Source organism: Rhinolophus ferrumequinum, chromosome 16 (assembly GCF_004115265.2).
Source record: "Rhinolophus ferrumequinum isolate MPI-CBG mRhiFer1 chromosome 16, mRhiFer1_v1.p, whole genome shotgun sequence".
In the NCBI taxonomy this organism is placed as follows: Eukaryota; Metazoa; Chordata; class Mammalia; order Chiroptera; family Rhinolophidae; genus Rhinolophus; species Rhinolophus ferrumequinum.
The window spans coordinates 36,159,792-36,180,947 of NC_046299.1; the positions used below are offsets into that span (position 1 = coordinate 36,159,792).

The window sequence follows — 21,156 nt, forward strand, 5'->3', positions numbered from 1 at the left end:
TCTTCTCCAGTTGAGCTAGTTGCATATTCATGATCAACAACTAATTTGATCATTCTTTTTCTTGCCCACTGTCAAAGTTAAAAAACAAAAAAAAGTTAGTCATTATCAGAGGAATTAAAAAGGCAAAGATTATAATGCCTGTGAGATTAAAAACTTTGCTAGAAAGCCATCAAAGGTAAATAATTCAAAAGAGGGAGAAGGAAACACTTTATTAACATGAGTTTCTTTTGCAATAAGGCTTCGTTGGTTTTAGAGCTTAACTTCTGAAGAAGGTGTTGCTGAGTTAGGAAGAAGACGTTTATTTCAGAAAGTACATTTATTATTTTACATCAAATTGCTTCTCTACATGAAAAAAAAGAAATATACATATTATTTATATTTAAATAAGGATCTGATCCATTGTTTGACAGTTGCTATACGATTCCGGAAAGCTGAATTGGAAAGAATGCACAGTGATAGTATATTCTGTTCATACTAGTGTTATATATCTATTTCCAATGTTTTAAAGTAATTTTTAAACCCACATTATTCTAATCCCTAATTAATTCTTCATTGTTAGCCATATATTTTGTATAATTTAATGCATTTATTCCCTTGAAGTATCCTGGTTTTCTGGGTAATTTCTTTAAAATACATGTTAACTTAAAAGAAAATATTTTCCCACCCAGCATAATTTATTTGGTAACACACAAAACTGAACACTAATTACTGTAAACTTGCCTTTTGCAAGCAACTGGAATACAATGGACATTTTCACAAATTTATTTTTCTTTAACCAATCCACATTAGAAATGGTAGGGAGCAAAGATTAAATAAATGACGTTACTCTCAAAATAGTATTACGTGTTCAGGTATGTGAACTACCAACACATTGCACTAATTAAGCCATGCTTTTTTATTTTCAACTGTACTATGTTTACTTACCCAGAAAAAAACTGTATAACTTTTACAATTTATTTTTATTTTCTAAATTCACTGTAACTCATAACCACGATGGAAACAAAATGGTAGTAAATTTAATCCTTTAATTTATTTTATTTAACCTCTAATATTTGAAAATGCCAGCTACAAACTTAATTGAACATGTTCATGATCTTTTTGATAATACCTTTGCCAGTTGAAATGTACATATATGCAAAAGTAGACTTTTAGAGATCTCATTTGTTGCAGTCTATCCTAAGGAGTTATTTTTTTAAAGGTGATATGAAAACCACTATAAGTATTTATATAATCCATTCCAATAGGCAGGGCATCCTTGTAATTCATAATGCCACACAGCATTAACAGAAATCCCACTAAATGATATTAAATATTGATTAACCGATTGCATGTCTTCTGATTTAGTAATTAGGAAAGATGAGACAGTTTTACCCTAATACACTCTAACATATACATCTATTTGGATAGCATATATATTCACTTTTCTGGCATGTCTCTAATCTCAAATCAGATCAAAATCATGATCAATTTCCTCCCCTTCAAGGGTCACTTTAGAGAACACACAGAAGGCACTGCACACAAGAGCATTCATCACTGCAAAACTCCCACCTACTGTCATCTCTTTTAAAGTGCTGTGTTGTAACCTTCAGAGTCTGCTCCTGGAGGCTTCGTTTGGTTTGCATCCCTGCTTGTGTCTTGTTCTGGCACCTGAAAGCCCCATGGACCTCCAGACTGACTTTCGCTAGTACTGGTTGATTCTGATTCTTCCTCACTTTCCACACCTCTTTCCACAGAAGCTGATTCTATGCTGCCCTCCTCAGTGATTTCTTGAGCTTCAAGGTCTGTTGATTCTTCCATCGGGGCCAGCTCACTTTCCTCTCCTTCTGGGTGCTCTTCTTCCCCCTTCAGTTCTTCTGGTTCTTCACGTGGTCCCTTTTTTTTAGGTTGGACTTCCTCTTCAACAACGGGCCTTCTTCTTGCAAGAAAAATGTTTTTCCTTGCCTTTTCTCCTTCTGATTCTGTGGATTCTGATTCTGATTCTGGGGTAGAACTTTCCACCTCCTCAGAAGGTGTCTCTGACTCAGACTCTTCTGTCGTCTCAGACTCACTGAACTCAGATTCGGTTTCAGTGTACTCAGTGTAGTCACTTGATGATTCCTCCTCTGATTCCACAGTGCTTTCTGAAGCTTCCTCTGGTTCCAGAGTTAGTTTCAAATAGTCTTTATCTTCTTCCTCAAGGCGTCTCTGCCATTCTTCACCCTCAAGGTCAATGATGCCTCTTCTATCAGCTAGTCTTCTAACTTTCTTAAATATCATTGGGAATATCCTGGCCCTCTTCCATGTTGTGTATGTAGGTTCAGCTGCTGGTGGCTTTTCAATAATGACAACTACTTCTTGCTCCTCACTAGGCTCTCTAACTTTCTTTGCCTTTTCCTGAAAATCATGAAAATGCAATTGAAGTGTCAGCTGGGGGAGGGTTATGTTGTGACCTTGTCCCACACAAGTTAAGCAGGAATGAATCTGTGAGGTAATAGCTTCATTCAAGTTATATAACTGGTTTCAGAAACAATCACACAATTCTCTATTGTTTACCCCAACTTTATATAGACAGAAGATAACCAAAAAAAAGTAAATTATTTTATTTTGGCTTGTACTGTATAATACCAAATTCTAATGCTTTCTCTTTTTTTTCCCTATTCAAAATTTATTTTCCATCTTATGTCAAAGGAGAAAAAAAAATTGTCATCGCTTCCCTGTCCCATCCCTAGACTTTAAATATTTTTTTATGTATTTCTTTTAACAAAATTTTAAATAATGAGGAAATTATGATAGTTTATCTGAATATCATGTGAAATTTGACTATTTTCTTAATTTTGAACAGGGTAAATCTATAGTGACATTTATTTTTTTTTGTGTGTGGGATTTTTTTTTTTTGATAAATGTTCCAAGAACTATTTCAAGCACAATTAAGAATTTCATATAAATGACTCATGCTAACTTAAACATGATATTTCATTAAACGTATTGATGGTAATATTTTATTTTCCTCTGATAACTTTTCAGTTATGGAGACTATACTTTTTATGACTTTTAGTATGATACACAATTTGAAAACAAATGTAAACATTGTTTTGCAAAATACTTTCTATATATATTATTATAATGTTATCTTTATGGGAAAAGATAAACATTGGGAATTTTGAAAATATAATTGTATTATGGATTTATTCCAGGTGTTTAAACATTTTATAGAATGACATAAGTTAAACTTACATAAAAATTGATTTCCTTCTATACACCGGGCAATAAAATGGTCCGTGTTATTAAATTTCTATGGAAAACATGTATTAAGTATGTAGGATTTCTGATTTTTGCAATATTGTTTATTGTGCTATTCAAATAGGGTTAAAATTTATTCTTGGAACATTACCCTTATATAAGAAACCTATAGGAATTACCTCTTCCTCCTCAATTCCCTCCTCAGCTTCAGCAACCACCTCACCATATTCTTCAGCAGGTGGTAACAAGCGACGGCGACTTCCATATTGAGGCATTTCGTACCTGTAATAGAAACTTACAACTTTAAATATATACATATACATATATTTATTTATCTATTTATTTTTACATATGGTCAGTGTAGATTCTACCATGACTGCTCTCTGTGTTCTTCTTTTTCTTCATCATTCAATCAACACATATTTATATAGCATCTATTAGGCTCCTTATAAATTAGTTATAAAACCACAAGGTAAGTACTATAACCTGATGACCAATGATTTTTGCCATAATGGTACCCTGGAATAACAATAAAGAGAGTCAAGTTATTTCAGATTTACGTTTTGGGGAGATTAGAATGAAGAGAAAGGCATATTGTTCCTTAATTAATTGAAGATTTTAGGGCGCAAAATATGTTCTTTCTAAAAGTATAATAGCTTATTGAGAATATAAAATCTCTCTGTTTATAAGTAAAGTTCTACTTTAAACATGGTATGTACTGGTCTGTACATGTCTCTGATTCATTTATTGAAAGCAGTTATCTTTTGTGTATAGAAGTGAATTTTGAAATGCTTATTACTAAATTCTAAAGCATGTTTTCTTCTCAGTTTCTCTTGGATAAAATCTTGAGGCTGACTGGTTAGATAAAAGGTTAAACATCTCATATGAAAAAATAAAGGTGAATTCAGGAATTGAGCAAATATGTTTGACTTTTATTTCCCATTTGAATAATTTTGAATAATTTTTACCGCAGTCTTAGAGTTGTAGTCAATATCAATATAGAACATCAAAACAGAACTCAATATGGAAAAATGGTCAAAACTCTACTGAAATTAAAACTAAATACATTACTCATTTTCAAAGATGAAACTGATGAAATGACATTTATAAAACGAATGCTAGTAACAATAATCATTTACTAATTCCTCATTATTCATACAATATTAAGATACTGGATAAAAAAAAATCTGAAGATGTACCCATGCTCATAACTGTAATAATCTTGTCCATATTCCTGGCCAGGGTCAATTCCAGACTCCATGGATAACTCCTATTGTTTAAAAAGAGAAATTGCATTTGAAAACAAATTCTTATCACATTTCAGATCACAGACAGATTTCCAGACCTAGAATTCGATGACTCTCACAATACTCCTGCTAAAATAATTTCAATTACAACTGTTAGTTATACATATTCAAATATTTCTTTTCTGGCTGTAACTATTTTAAACAAAATAAGGTTGAGTTATTAGAATTGAAGGGGTTAAAAAAGGTAAATTTTTTTTATAGTGGTGAATCTGTTAAAGATTGCATTTGAGCATATTGCTTGTTCTTGGGTAAATTTTAAAACTGAATATTTCATTCTATTTTAACGTATACTATTAACAGGTTTTAGCCTTGAGGAAAATTATAGCATTATCTTCAGCATTGTTTCATCTGCCTTCCAACAGTTTTCTAGTCCCCAGAGCACTTCTGTTCATCAAAATTTATTCCTAAGAAAGATCTGATAATAAGCATTTATACATTAATAAAATTCCATTAATGTGAGATAGTTCCCAAGAATGTTTACATTTTAAAACATACGGATAATTCTGGATTTAATTCTGTTTTTTTAAAAAAGGGAATTTGTCAGAGCGGAGCCCTTTCAAGGCTTCCAGTTCTAAACTATAGAAACACTGATTTTTGTCAAACTCTACACTTATAAAAAGATGTGTGTGTTTTTTTTCCCCTGAGATATACATATGAAGCTAGTTTCAAGTAACTATTAAATTCAATGCCATTACATTTCCTTGTTAAATTCTATTTTAATATTTATATAGGGCGAACTGAATTGTTAATTAAATCAATTTTTCAATAAAGAAAAAAGGAAGAAAAATCATATTTATCAACAGGAAAATGGGTTGGTACTTATTTCTAAAATCATGTATTATTTATAAGAATTAATTCTGCTGATCCAAGTATAATAAACAGTCAGGAAAAAAATGTTCTCTGAGAGCACAAATATATCATTAGGAAAGTATGAAAATTCATAGCTTGTATGACCCTAAATTGTGCTTTGTTTGGCAAAGATAATTTTTTAAGAATTGAATTTGATGCCAATATTCTAATAAAAAAATACTATCAAAAAATCCAGATTTGATTTCTCTTGAAAAATAAAAAGATGGCAACACTGGACTCATATTTTCACGTCATGAATTTAGTTAGATTGCTTACAGCAATCATGTTCTCACCTGCTTACTACTATGCACTCAACTTCACTGTTTTACACCTATATCCATAGTTGCAATAGGATCTCCCATCTGCTCTTTTTAATTTTTTTACATCTAATTTTTTCCATTCACTTGCATTACTTCATTTAAGTTTGCAGTCCCTCTACTAATGTACTATCCCTTGACTTTGCAATTTACAAAGCTTTTGTAAATCAACTCTAAAGGAATCCACTTTTGATGTTAAAGCTACTTCAGTTCACCCATCAGAATAGCTAAGATTACAAAGAAAGAAAAAGATCATTGATACCATGTTCTGGCAGAGACATGGAGCATTGTAACTCTCAGACACTTCTGGAAAGATTATAAATTAGTGAAACCCTTTGGCAAATGTTTGGCGATAATATCAAAGTCAAATATATGCATATCCCATTTCACAGAAATCCAATATAGTTCAGTTTATAAACCCAACATAAATGTGTACAATTATGTACCATGATACAGTATTCATAACAGCCCCAAACTGGAACCAATGCAAAAGACCATAATGTAAACACATTACAACGTCCACACAACAACAGAAATGAATCTCCCAAACAGAAAATGATGAGCAAAAGAAGTCAGGTACAAATGAAACATTATTTTATTTATAGAAACGTCAATATGTGTTAGAAGGCAGGTGAAAAGCTTTCAATTAGCAATTAACGTCAGATAAACCTCATTGGCTATAATGCTCCCACTCCACAATGAATGCCTACATTTAGAAAAAGGAAATACTGCCATTTATGACAACATAGATGTAACATTGAAGGCATTTTGCTAAGTGAAATAAGTCAGACAGAGACAGATATTTCATGGTATCACTTATATGTGGAATCTAAACAAATATTTAAATAAAAAGTCAAGAAACAGAGAGTAGAAAAGTATTGTTAATGGCTGGGGTGTGGAGAATAGGGAGAGGTTGGTAAAAGGTTAAAAACTTGCTGCAAGATAAATAAGATTTGAGCTTCTAATGTAAAATATGATGACAATATTTGATAACATTGTATTGTATAATTGATATTAGCTAAGAGAATAGAAGTAAAATATTCTCACACATAATAAAAGGTAAATTTGTGAGGTGATAGACGTGTTAATTAACTATATGAGGGGATGTACAGATGTATCACGATGCACAGATGTATCACATCACCATAATATACACACAAAATATCTTACAGTTTTCTTTGTCAATTATACTTCAATAAAGCTGAAATTCAATGTGTGTGTGTGTGTGTGTGTGTGTGTACATCATTAAAATATTTATCTTAAAAATAAAGAAGTCAGGTGAGTGGTTAGGGAAATGAGAAATTATATCTGAGTATTGATACAGATGACACTTCTGTAGAGCTAGCAGGGCATATGCATTCTGTAAATATTATCTAGCTATACAATATGATTTGTACACTTTTATGCTATGGTTTTATTTCAACAAAAAATGTTCACTATAGGAAGGGGGTGGGAGGATAGGAAATGAGGTCCGGAAAGACCAGTAAGAAATGAGAACGAAGTTAAAGTCTAAATTTAAGTTATTCAAACTGAATACATATATTATATACAGATTGGTAGGCTTAGGCTTTTGTGGCATCTAAAACCCAACGTAATTTTACTGATGTAAATGAAGCAAAGAGGTCTCAGAACTAATACTTTTAAACTGCTTAGCCAATACATGTTTAATATCATACATATGGAGACTGAGAAAAGACCATCAAATGATTTTAAAGTTGAAACCCAAATGCCCATCAATGGAAGAATGAATACAGAAAATGTGGCATATACATACAATGGAATATTATGTAATCTTAAAAAAGAAGGCATTCCTGCCATATTCAACAACATGGATTAACCTTGGGGATATTATGTTACATGAAAAAAGCCAGTAATAGAATGATTCCACTTATACGAAGTATCTAAATAGTCAAACTCATAGAAGCAGACAGTGGAATGATAGTTCCACATGGTGGGGAAAAGAGGAAATGGGAGTTTCTGTTCAACAGGTATAAAGGTTCAATTAGGCAAGATGAAGAAGTTCTGGAGATCTGCTCTACAATACTGTGCTTATAGCTAACAGAAACATTGTGTTATACACTTAAAATTTGTTAAGAGGGAAGATCTCAAGTTAGGTGTCCTTACAGCAATTAAAAATGGTTTTGAAGTTGAGTTTTAATAACTTTCAGCAATGATAGAAAATAAATATTTATGGAAAGAATGCAACTGAGTGGATTTCAGATTTTAAAAGTTAGAATCAAATAATTTTCCTTACAGATAATTTTCTTGTTTTTCCTACAGGGAAAATAAAACTCAGCTCTTGCTAGCTACAATATATATCTGGCATCCGATGACTTTAAAAAAATAAAACATATAAAAGGACAGAAGCAACCAGTCACTGTGTAGTCTAAGTTAGAAAGGAGAGATGGACACTAGTAGAAAGAAATGATCTGAAGGTCCCTCTTGTATTCTTATGCAACCCATTACTGAAGAATGGACCATCAGCTCTTCAGAAAAAACAAACAAGCAAACAGGCAAAAATGCCGGAAGAAAAGAACTGGTGACCATTAACATTCCTGATTCAGCTTGAATAGACAGTGAAACACTCCACACAAAAGGCCCTGTTGCCTTTAGTGCTAGATACGTGAGTCCTGAGTTTGGAAAATCATGCTAAGTTGCATACTAAAAAGTGATTTTGTAGGCAGATAAAACACAAAGTTATTTTTAAAATTCATTTTTTGCTGAGAGATGAGAATTTCACACAGAGAACACATAGTATTAACTTAGTGTCTTATTAACCAAAAAAGAAATACTTACACTGATGTAAACAAAAAGAACAATAACTACCATTTACTCAATTTCTTCCTACTATGTTCCAGTAGCTGAGCTGGGAGCTTATATGTTAAACATTATCGCTAACATTTTATAAAAGATGAAATTGATGCCCAGGAAAGTGCATATCTCGACTAACATGTTGCATCCAGTAATTGGCATTTGGATTTTAACTCTGAGTTATCTAATTCAGTAGTCTATGGAGATATCGCATGGAAATTTTTGTGAAAAATTTGTAAAAGTGGAATATTCCTTGCCAGTTAACCTCCAAATTTTGGGAAGGGAGTTTTAAACACAAAATGCTTCTTTTTAGATAAGTGAAGATTCTTTTGTTAAAAAAATGAAACAATGTTTTTAAGCAGAGCTTATAAAATACGAAATTTGACAAAGGAAATATTTTTACATAACATTACTTTAAAAAAATTGCAGTATTAAAACATAACAAGTATAAATGATATGAATTTATTATATAGCTGTGGTTGTCTTTTTCTCATTGCAGAAGAAAATGTCATAGGCATTTTGAAATAGACATGTGGCCAAAGGCAGTATTTTGAATTACATGAAATAATTTAAAGACTGTTAATCATAACCCGATTTCTACCTTTTGTTATTCAGCACAGATGTCAGCAATTTTTTTTCTTTTTTTTTTTTAGCATTCTTTTTCAACCTTTGCAAACTAATCAAAATCTTATCTCAGGAACAGTTCTGATTCATTTAGATAAGAGACTGATCAAGTTTATGCATTACTTCACTGAATGATAGCTTGCTTTTAATAGGACAAAAGTTTTTATCTGTCTAATTCTCAGAGGATGAAGCCAAAAAATCAGAATTTCAGCCACCAGTAAGAAGTGGTAAGGTGATTTGTTCACTTGTTTATTTATTTTATTTTAAAACAACCTTTTCTCTCTCGCCAAATTATGCCAGGAGGGCAGCTACCCACTCTGCCTACATATAAGATGGACATTACAGTCACATAAAGTACAGTGAAAACCCAGTGAGGTTGAAAAGAGAAAGAAAATTGATACCTCTGGTTTAAGGAGAGAAGGCCTCAGCAGTTGTTCTTGCTGCCAAAGGAAATTAAAATAGAAAAAAAGAAAAAAAAAGATTTAGAAAATAATTCAGAGGGAAAAGGTAGATTATGATTGAAAAGAGAGAAAAAAAGATTACAGTTTAAAACTGGTTACCTTGGGATTCTCTGCCATTATTCATGAGATAGCTACCAATAGCATTAAATAATATTTTGGCTATTTATGTTGGAACATAAATTTCTAAAGAATTAATTTATTTTAATTTCATCATTGTTTTAATTAACATCAAGGTTAACCTTAATAAATGAAAACCTATAAAGAATGTTCTTGGTTTGAGCTTCATATTACAGAGTCATTATGCTTCTATAAGCACTGTAAGTATCTTCATAGCGATGTCAACCTTGTTTTAAATTGCCCCTCTTTTTTTCTCCCTAATCACATTAGATGTAATCAGGTTCACTAGGAAGAAGGGTAGAGTACACAAAATAATGATATAGAATGATAAATATACTTGTCATCATATTTAAAACATGCTTCCCATTTTTTATTTTTACCAAAATGTGGATTGCCTGTACTCAAACATTAAGCATGTTTTCAGAAATTCTTTTGTTATTAAGGAAATTGTCCTTCTTCAGATTTTGCAAGAATCACTTCCTGTTGCTGCCCCACTTCACCCACACTTATTTAAAGGAAACATGGTCACTACTGGTCTGTTTCATGATAATTTATACTTTAGTCAGATGAAAAGAAGATTCACAATTCAAATTTTGGGTTATCAACTCTTTGGGGGGAAATAGTTACACAACAGGAATCTGAAAGTAAGCAGTGGGAAAGTGGGCAGAGAAATTCTGAGGGATACTTCCACCAATGAACCAACGGTTTGAAATGGTCAATAGAAACTGTTTGAATGAACAGATAGACTTTCCATGATACAGTGGTTAGTGAGTTAGTCTACTTAAGGTATTCATTTAAAAGAGTGGGAAGTTTAAGTTAGAAACATTCTGATTCATTCTGTTAGCTATTATAATTATCCCGGAAAGCCAGTTATGCTTAAAGGCATTCATCTTAATTTTTAAATAATTCTAAACTATTAGCAAATCAGATCACATGCTTATCTCAGTCTCTTGACTGAAAAGCTTTGTGCTAAACCATACATACTAGGTTCTCAGTGACTTCACTGATAGCACCATTTACAGTGTGGCTAGTCAAATACTCTTGGCCACAATGCCCAGTATCTTCTCTGTAGACTGGGAGTCAAATTAACACAATAGGAAAGCCAGTCATTTTTTTTTTTTAAACTCTTTAAGATCTCAAGCTCTAATGTGTTAGGATGGAGTGTTGGACTGGTAAAAAGAACAAATATCAAGTAATCCTACAGTTTCTAAATTAGGTTTATAGCCTTAGAAAAATAAATTTATGGGAATATCACAATACTAAGCAATAGTAATTCAGGAAAAAGAAAAAATTATCCTTGAGTAGGCAAGCAGTTGGTCTTTCTTCACCCATTAATGACTTAAAATACCCAAACAATGAAGTAACAGATATAAAAGAAATAGTATAGCATACTTATACGTTTTGTTAAAATGAAAGAAAGTACCCTAGTTTTGAAAAAAATATAAATCAGTCCTTGGTATAACATAACACCATAAAGCCCTTACCTCTGATGCATAACCTCTCCTGCAAGGCAGAAATGAAGAAATCGGTATTAAACGTCTTGGGTTTTTAGGTTAAATAAAAGTTTTAGTGAGGGTGTTTAAAAAAAAAAAAATCTGAAAAAAACTGAGAAAGTAATTTTTGCTAAAAATTGTCTCAGTGAGAAATATATTTTGTGGCAGTATCAAGACAGGAGGATCAAGGTTTCATGCCCACATTATTAAAAACAATTATCACCCCAACCCTCATTCCATATGAACACCAAAACATAAACAATCTATTTTATCATAATCGTGTACAGTAACAAACTTTGTTTTGATCAATTGGAATAAAAAGTATCCTATATCATCTCTCCTAGATGTCTTAATATACATAAGATACTCATTTTGGGAAAGATGTGTTTTATACATGAAAAAAAACATGTGTTTTATACATATTAGTTCAGAATCCATGACTAGAATATGTTCTTCCAAATGTTTGTGAAATTTTTTTTTTATTTGTGTCAATTTATTCTAAAAACAGTGAATGTAAAATATTACTAGCTTTTAAGAGTTAATTAGACATGAAGTGTCTATGACATTATTAAACATGAAGTGAAAAAGTTTTTAAAGATATAATAGTCAAACTTTCAATATTACATAAAACTTTATGAAGTTCGTGGAACACAAGTTGGTGAAACATTTGACCGTACTTGAGAGGGTAAAAAGTATAGAGTTTTTTCAATGTTGACTGTCACTAATTATGAATATTTTTATTTATTTTTCATTAAAAAGTGTCCTAAAGTATTAAACTGGTGCTATTGACCATGCAATATGGAATTAATAAGCAACTTCCATGAAGGTTTATTATGAAGCTATGTACATAACTTTCTAAAGTCCAACAACAAAAAATCTCTGTAGAAAATTGCTTTAAATAATTACAAGGCCTTCACAAGATAAATCTACTTATCTGAAAACAGCTTTAGTGGTTAAGGCACTGCTGATTGAAATGGTTGGTGATTTGGTAATACAATAATCGCTACTTAATCCTATCAGCAATTTATTATTTGTAATAGTTCTGTAGTAAGATTTTCAGAGTGCTTATATGGTTTTACCAATAGTTATGGTAATGATAATACTCCTAGAGCATTAGAAGTTTAGGTAATTTCAACTTTTACTCAATTTGTATCTTTCAGAGATACAGAAAGTAGAAAAAACTCGTATTTAGATTTTAATAATAACAACTGAGTCACATACATCATATAGTGTGTCCAACTAAAACTAGATTTTATCTTCTAAGATATTTAAACTGCCTCTTTTCTTTAGCAATATTTTCCATAAATATGAGAAATAAGATATCCATAGATGAACACTACTCTTCTATTAATGTTTTTGTTGCTTTCATGTGGTTATTTTTATTGTTTGTCTTAGCTCAAGGGCAAAAAGTGACTTAGAAGAGGTACACAACAGAAACAATATGTGTAATGATCTGTGTACGTCCAATAAACATGTCACTCTGTTGATTCCTACAAAACCAGTCATATAATATTAATATATGTGTCTGAGTAGTTTATATCTAATATGTATAAATTATTCCATTTTTTACCATTTGTATGTATTATAGCTTACTTTTTAAAATAAGGAAAATATATGGTAACTTGCTTGTGTCTTTTAATAAGGTATCTAATAATTCTTTATGCATTAATTGGAGCATGATAAATGCAGAAGAAAAACAGGTGCCCTTTTTCTAGAGGGTGGTTGTCAGGTTGTGGAAGCTTAGGAGTTGAGGAGAGGAAAAATATTTTGGCTTGTGTACTCAAAGAATATTAGAATAGTAAGTCTCATGTAGAAGATTTTCTATCAACATTTATGATGAAGTTGGCGATCTCATAACGTGTCAGTAAAAGACCAGATTAAATATAAAACATGCGTATGGATGCTTCATTTGAAAAGTAAAATACTAATAAAATTTTTAGATCATATGAATATCATGAAAATGTTATAGAAAAGGACAATGTAACATTTTAGTAAGGCTAGAGTCACCTAGATGAAACTTATTTAGATTTCTTATAATATTTCTTTGGTCATTATTTAGAGATCTAATTAAGGAATTCTAAGGAATTATCAAGGCAATTCTTTCCCACTTCCCAGGTAGCTTAAAACACACACACACTCACATTGAAGGCTTACACAATTGTGAATAATACCTTGTCAGAGTCCGCCAAATAGCACAAGTTCTCATGCATATGACCAGCTGCCAACAAAAACTCCAACTGAAGTTTTTCAGTAAAAGAGAGAAAAAAATCATATTCAAGAACCCCAAGAAAGAAATTATTCTTGATTTGGATGAAAAGAATCTGAAGCAGAAGAACTAATGAAAATCATTAGATTTACAAATTGTTTTTGATATGATTTTGTTAATTAGGGATGCCAGACCAAATTCTTAAAGAAACGTAACATAATATAAGAGCTGAACAAAACCTTTGAAATGATGCATTGTTGGTCCCTGAACATATAGTATATAGTTGCTATGGTAATTACCAAGGAAGATTTTTGCTTATCTTTTGGAATTGTGCTTTTCTCTGTGCAGATTTACATCTTCGGAAGTATTAAAAGTGCACAGTAAAACAAATGATTATGCTTGTATTTAAAGTAAAGATTTCCAGGAAACAAAATTTATTCCATGTATTAGATAGGAAAAACAAAGTAATTACTTGATGGTCAAGTGTAGCTTTCATTAATAAGATAGGAAGATAGTACTTAGCTTAGCTGGTGCCTTTAAGAATTTAACAAGTTGAGTTCTAAGATACGAGAACTAAGATACTACAACTACAGAAATATTTTCGTAAAGTATAAATTTCTGTTTTTTTCTGTCTAAAACAAAGAGTAAAAGCCTATATAAAACTGGCGATAGTTTAGATATATTTCTTCTTAATTCCTATTTAAATTTTTTATGTTTTTTTTCCCCTATACACTATAGTCTAAATTTAGATGTATTATTCTGTAGTAATTAAAAGTAATTGGGGATGAAGCTAAAATGCCCTTTTCTATACATAAGGGCATAATTTTAATACATCAGCACATTTTATATTACTAATAAATTAATGAAAAATATTTGTAATTTTCAACAATGAAATAGTAACTAAATTCATACTAGATAAACCTTTGTAGACATTTATTTAACCTTCTTTTGATGAAACTGATTAGAATTTCTTTATTAATATAAAGAAACATGATATAAATATTTTCTTTGAAATAATCTTATGATAAAATTATAATTAATGAGACGATGTAATAATGTGGACAAATAAAATTAAAGAGCACTTTAAACATCTATAGGAACAATTAAATGTCTTACAAAAGTCAATGACTCAATTTATTTTTATTATAAGAAGGAAAAAGAAAGCTCAATGAGAAATCAATAGATAAGACAGCAACTGAGAAAAAGTAAAAGGTTTATCAAATGTATAAGCACACTAGTAAGATGAAAGCAAGCCAGAATAAAAGATGTTCTTATAAGAAAATAGATGACTACATCTTCTAGAACCTGGAATTTATTTTGTAATACCATAATTCTGCCATCTCCTACATTTCAGGATAAATAACATTTTAATTGGCAATATTTCTTCTTACCAAACACATAGTCTTCAAGGAAATAACCACCTATGATATTTTATAGCTTACTTGTAACAGTCTCCTTTTTTCCTGGAGCACTCATATAAAACTATGATGAAAAAGTAAAAGTTATTTCATTAACATGATCAACAAGACATTGGTTTAAGTTGTATATCTAACTTTTATGCCCATATATTCCCATTAAAAAATAGATTGAAATTACTTACTTTTTAAATCAATGTAGACAAATAACTACTTCGTAGTTAAGAAAATTAAGATAAATCTATATGAGTTAGTAATGATGAGGTTAATAATATTTTAAATTAAAAATGAGGGAAAAAACAGTATCGCATTGATTTTAAGGTAAAATAATAGAATCTTCTTTAAGGTTCAAATTTGGCTCCACTTGAAGATTACGGCCAACAAAAGAGTTGTCCAGTTAAAATAGGAAAAGCAACATTACAGTGAAGTAGATTGACTGTGAGATTGTTTTTCAATTCCCTCGACAATATCGTGCAGATTCTCCTGATTTTGTTCAGATGTCATTTCCATATTTGTTATCTCTGAAGGGCAACTAGTCTGAAATTTTGGGTTGTGTGTTAGTGGATAGTTTTTTTCTATTTGACTGTACATGTTAGCTACTGACTTTTCAAGTTCTGCTAAGTTTTTCACATGTTTGAGGATTCCTTTTGGCTCTCTTTGAGGATCTGCATGACATGCTGTTGTTGGTGTTGATCGCTGTATCACAGAAGACTTCATTTCCTTGGGTGGTGTCACACTGACTGTGTGTTTAACAGCTGGTGTACAAACACACATAGTGGATGGAACTGAAATTGAAGGAGGTGCTGGAGAAGGAAGAGGAGGGAGTGTTGGAGGAAGACAGGGAAGTGAAGAAAGAAGAGGTGGAAGAGGAGAAGTAGAGGGAGGAGAAGAGGACACAGAAAGTGGAAGCAGAGGAAAAGGAAGAGGAGGAGGACGACAGGGAGGAGGACAGGAAAGAGCAAAAGGAGTAAGGACCAGAGGAGGAGGAGGGGGAGGAGGAGGAGGAGGAAGAGGAGAGATGTTTGGTGAATGGAGATTTTCGAAAACGTTCCTTTTGGTTTCAACAGTCAACGTACAAGTGTGTGTCTCTCTCCTTAAAAGTGGAGAATTTAAAATGCAAGGCATTGAAGGAGAAAGTTCCAAGGAACAGTCAGCAGGAGAAACGATAACATTAGGTTCTGATTTGAGTTCCACAGTTCTTGAAACAGTTGGCAAAACAGAGAGTGAGGAATGAGACCAAGGAGAGGAAAATGAAGAGTCTGAAGACAGAGATTTCAACTGTTCCATTCCTTGTATAATCGGTGATTCACCTGGCCTTATTTCCTCTTTCTCTCTTAAACTTGTACCTTTAGATGTAAGCAAGATATCCCTGCTACCTCTTGTGTTTGGATAGGTTCCAGGGATTTCATTTTCAGCTTTCTGCCTATTGTTTCGCCATTGCTCCAGTTCTATGGTTTCTGGTCTATTGGGAAGTTCCCATATTGGTCTCCTAGGTAAGCAGATTGTCTGATTCCACATCTTCTGAATGCTTTCTCTTGGGCCCCTCAGAGGGTCTTTCTTGGCTTGAGTTTTGGGTAAAAATGACCCTACAGAATCTGTTCTCAGTGAAAAGTCCAATTTTGTTGATCTTTGATCTATATTTTCCTTATAAAGGGCACTATGGGTACTTAAGGCATCTTCATCAGATACCAATGTGAATTTTCTTGCAGACTCGGGCTGGTTGTTCTTAAGGGATCCATCTATATAAGCCTGCTTGTGAGCCTCAGTAGGATTGGAAGAAAAGGGCATCACAACGTGCTGATGTTTCCTGTCTTCTGGAACTGACTTATTTCCCCTGCTTTGTTGGAAATGGTAGAGAAGGAAAAGACTTGAAAGAAAAGAAGATAATGAAATGTAAGGAGACAGGTCGTGACATAGCTTTCCTGAGAAAGATGTTTTTTATGGTACTCATTACTACTTCAAAATATAATATGCCCAATAACACTAATCTGCTGAAGCAAAACGTTATTTTCATATCCCTGTTCCTAAAAAGGCAGGGCAGAAAAGCTTGAGAGCTGTGAGTAGCATGAGAAATATTCATTTTTTTTAAAATGTGTCAAACTGTACACTGATTTTGTTTCAACTATTTTGATACAGCAAAGTATCCATGACCACACATACAGTTCTCTCATGTGTAAATCATAATTCTCAAAATTGCAGACTAGCATTTTGGCTAATGGTTTCATATCCTTTGCCTTGGTTGAGGATGCTCAGAGCTGAAAGTTTTGAGGAAAGAGGATCTTTAGCTGTATCTGAATAATACCTGTCCATTACCTCTCATCTCAGTAATTTTCTCCTGCAGCTAACAGTGCATTCATATCTGAGATAAAGCTTGCAAGAGAATACAGAAAGGGATTTTTTTTTTTGTTCTCCAGATTAAGAGAATAAAAGTCCCCACGCACTGATGGGAGAATTTCTTTCACAGAGTTCAACATTACAATTGAGAAACTGAATTTACACTAGAATCTTGACAGATTACTTCTTCTATTTCAATTTTTGCTTAATCATTTAAAAAACATTATATATTTTACAAATAAAAGAGGGACTGTTGATATTTCTTTCGAACATGATCTGGATCAAATTTTAGTCAAGATTCACTTTACTGAAAAGATTTACATTAACAAAACAGTTTTGATATCATTGGAATATTTTCTCATACATGAGTCATAGTGACTGTTCATCAAAAGTAAAATTGAATAAGTCAAAGGGCACAAATAAGTGCCTCTGATGAAAGCACCAGGATCCTTCCCCCAGAAAGGCTGGAGTACTTGTGGTTTTGAATATTCTCTCATTAGACTTTGTTCTCAAGCTCAGAGTAACAGATTTATTTTTGTTGTTTCATATTTACCCACACAGCAGAAATGAATTAAAAAAGAAAATACTTTGGATAAAAATCAAATAGCCATTGAAAATTTGAAAAAAATCGAAACATTGAAAAATTAAGATGACAGGTGAGGCAATAAAATGATACACAAAGCTGAAGTTGTTATTGTAATTTGGCAAAGATACAAACTGCAAGAAAGAATTGTCACAGGTAGACATAAGGTATCAAGACTACCTGAATCGTTCAGAATGTGCAGATAATATGGATTAAAGAGACAGCAAACACTTTCTCTAATCTTGAAAAATCATTAAAAAAAACCCCAAAAAACGGGCTTGACATAATATAGCAGTTGTTTTTGTGTAGATCTGTTTTTGGTTGAATTTTTCTTGGAAACAATCATCTATATAATGGCATCACATCACTTTTGATTGAAAGATATATGTAAATATTTTTAACAAATTGAAAATGAGGATTTTGAAACTCCTCTTGGTAGGCACAGGTACCATCTGGGGGGACACTTGTTTAAACATGCGATTTCAAGATATCAAAAGGGAAGGATGTGTGGAAGATACAACTTTCTATTTAAAAGTAAATGACTCCACAGTAAAAAAAAAAAAGAGAGAGAGACGGTTACTGTCTATAGAGTAAAACAGCACTTAATCTATTCCACTGCATCTTTTTTTAATGCCCTTGTATTAGAATAATATTATTTACTTACTTATGCCTATGTATCCACAGGTGAGAAAGAGAAAACATGTGACAGAAAAAAAAAAGTTTTAACTATAGTTAATTTGAGAGATGATTATGAAAACACTAAAAGGAACTAGATTCAAGCATTTAATGTGTATATCCAAAAATGCATGTTTTTATATTTTCTTTGTATTTATTCATAAGAATAATATGTAATAACGTTTTAGATAAAATCACATAGTATTTATTTGGTTGTTTTATCATATAAAATTGTATCTAGCTATCTATTCCCTATACATAGGCAAAAATTAATCTATATTAAATATGAATGATTTCAATCCTAAAACAGAAATTTTAAACGAGATTCTATGAATTGTTTCTATGTTCTAACTGAAATATTATTCCACACTGATTTATAAAGGTGCAGTAACTATTGTTTTGAAGAAAGTAAATATACAGATACTATGATGACTATTACAGAGTAATTGCTGAATCTATATCAAGTTATTAATTACTTCATGAAGCTGTTTTCAAAATGACCTTTAATATTTTATTTTAAAAACATTTGATAATAATTCGTCATCCATTTTTTAACAAATTATGGTTAGAATCCCTGTAAAAATTTTTGAATAAGTTAAAAATTTGTTAAAGATAATTAAATGTGTAGAATTTATAATACTTCAATAAATATATATGAGAATTGCAAATTCCTCTAAGGCTAACACACTTTTTCAAATAAAAATAGTCCATCAGTGTTGCTATTTGAAAATTATCACCACGAAACCATATTGATTCCAGATGATATTATATTATACCTGCTTTGTTAAATAAAAATGACTATATATCCCTCATAATTTCATATAAAACACACTTAACTTGACACTTAAATCTTAAGTAGTGTTCCAACTTTTTTATGAGGTAGAGATAGTTAACATAAATAAAGAGAATCAAATCATATTGGCTCAATTCCTACATTCACCAATAATTAAAAAAGAGATTATCATTTCCAACTTATGAAACAAATTACAAAAACTATATTTAAGGCATGATTACTGTGTTACATTATTATTTTAGAAATAGAATCAGAAGCATTAAGTTGTTTTAAATTCAATGTTATCATTAAAATATACGACATTAAAATCAGTTTTAACATTTTAAAACTATTCAGAACATAACCTCATACAATAGTATTAATATGGCAAATAATATTCACATATATGTTTAAAACCATTTTTTGCATTAAAACATAAATTTCATAATTTTTGAGGCTTGCTTTATTCATACTAGTAATTGCCACATATGTTAACAGTAGAACATGTTTTAGTCCCTAAACTCCACCCATTTCTAGTTAATAAATGTTTCTTGGACTCAATTTAGTCATATTCTAAATTTTATAACATCCTTGGATGTTTTGCATTTAATGTTCAGAAATAATTACTCTTGAATTAAAAAAATATATAGACTACTTCAGTATCTCCAAATGAGAATCAGGTTTTGAGGGTTTATCATTATAGAGACAGTTGTGTATTCTTTTAAAATAATTTAAGTCTCTTTCAAAAATGATTTAATATTGCATGGAGATTACAAATAGTATAGAATAATAATTAAGCTATCACAACAGTCTTTTGAAAGACTTATATTTGAAAGGAATATATTTAAAATATCCTTATACTTGAAAGGATTATAAAAAAATTCTCTAAGTGGTTGGGAAGTTAGTATTCTTTATTTTCATGCAAATATCAATTACTCTATTCACGATGTTCTAAAATAGTATATTAGAAAAGTCTATGGTTTTAGATCATACATGCACTTTTTTTTTTTTTTAATATAGAATGCATCACAAATTTGCATGTCATCCTTGGGCAGGAGCCATGCTAACCTTCTCGGTATCGTTCCAATTTTAGTATATGTGCTGCGGAAGCGAGCACCAGACCGTACACTTTGTTTATGTAACAAAGCAGGAGTTGGCTTTTGAGACTAAATCAAGAATTACTATTTTATGATCGTGCTTTATTCTCATTTTCTATGAGAAAAAACAAAGTTGTTTTCAGAATCTATTTTTATTGTGGAAGAAGAATGTCTACATGATTCTAAAGACTTAAAGATTTAAAATACAATGAATATTCAAGCTATTCATCTGCAAGTGTCTCCTCATATTGAATACTACTTTTCTTTTATTTTGTATTTTTTTTTATTTTTTAATGTCTTTTTGGTTCTTTTTTTGATTATTACTTCTCTATTTAACTTCTCTTAGGTTTTCATCTTATCAATATTTTGTTTTTTTAAAAAATGTAATAAAGTAGGCTGCAAACTGCTTTTCAACATCAGGTTGACATTGAATACTCACCACACAGCATCCATCAAAACCCACTTCTTAAAACCCTTGAAAAGTCTACTTACGTTGTGCTGTCCCCAACTTCCTCATAGAGATGAGCACCCGGGGGCGGCGGGGGCGGTGGGGGTGCCGGGGGTGCGGCCACTGGTGCTGCGGCAGGTGCTGCTGGTTTGGCCGCAGCCATCATCGCCTCTGCGGCTTGGAGCCGTGCTGTCTTGGTGCACTCAGCTTGGCGTCTTTAGTAAAATAAGGATGTTTTGTAAAACTATTTTAGAAGTCATATGCTTATCAATAAGCTACCTTGTAATAATAGTGTATAGTTATCAGAGGAACTAACAAACAAATCTTTTACACCCATATTTGAACTTACAAACTGATATATTACAAAAACATGCCCACAGGGGATCATTTACAAATACTCCCGTCCATGTAGTTCTTTAAATATTTAC

At 31.6% G+C, this 21,156-nt stretch overlaps 1 protein-coding gene and 1 non-coding gene across 2 annotated transcripts in view; both read right to left on the reverse strand.

The window, feature by feature from the left end:
* Nucleotides 1-1,563: 1,563 nt before the first annotated feature.
* The window catches only part of PCDH15 (protocadherin related 15), a 714,179-nt gene continuing 694,586 nt past the window's right edge, over nt 1,564-21,156 (reverse strand). Inside the window, exons 34-37 of the mRNA XM_033131356.1 lie at nt 20,773-20,943; nt 18,401-18,406; nt 3,399-3,501; nt 1,564-2,373 (exon numbers count right to left, since the gene is read on the reverse strand). Of these exons, the coding sequence (XP_032987247.1) occupies nt 1,564-2,373; nt 3,399-3,501; nt 18,401-18,406; nt 20,773-20,943 (1,090 nt within the window). The remainder of the gene's footprint in view (nt 2,374-3,398; nt 3,502-18,400; nt 18,407-20,772; nt 20,944-21,156) is intronic.
* LOC117036498 (U6 spliceosomal RNA) lies at nt 20,194-20,300 on the reverse strand. Its single transcript, XR_004425393.1, has one exon. It is a non-coding gene; the product is annotated as a U6 spliceosomal RNA (small nuclear RNA).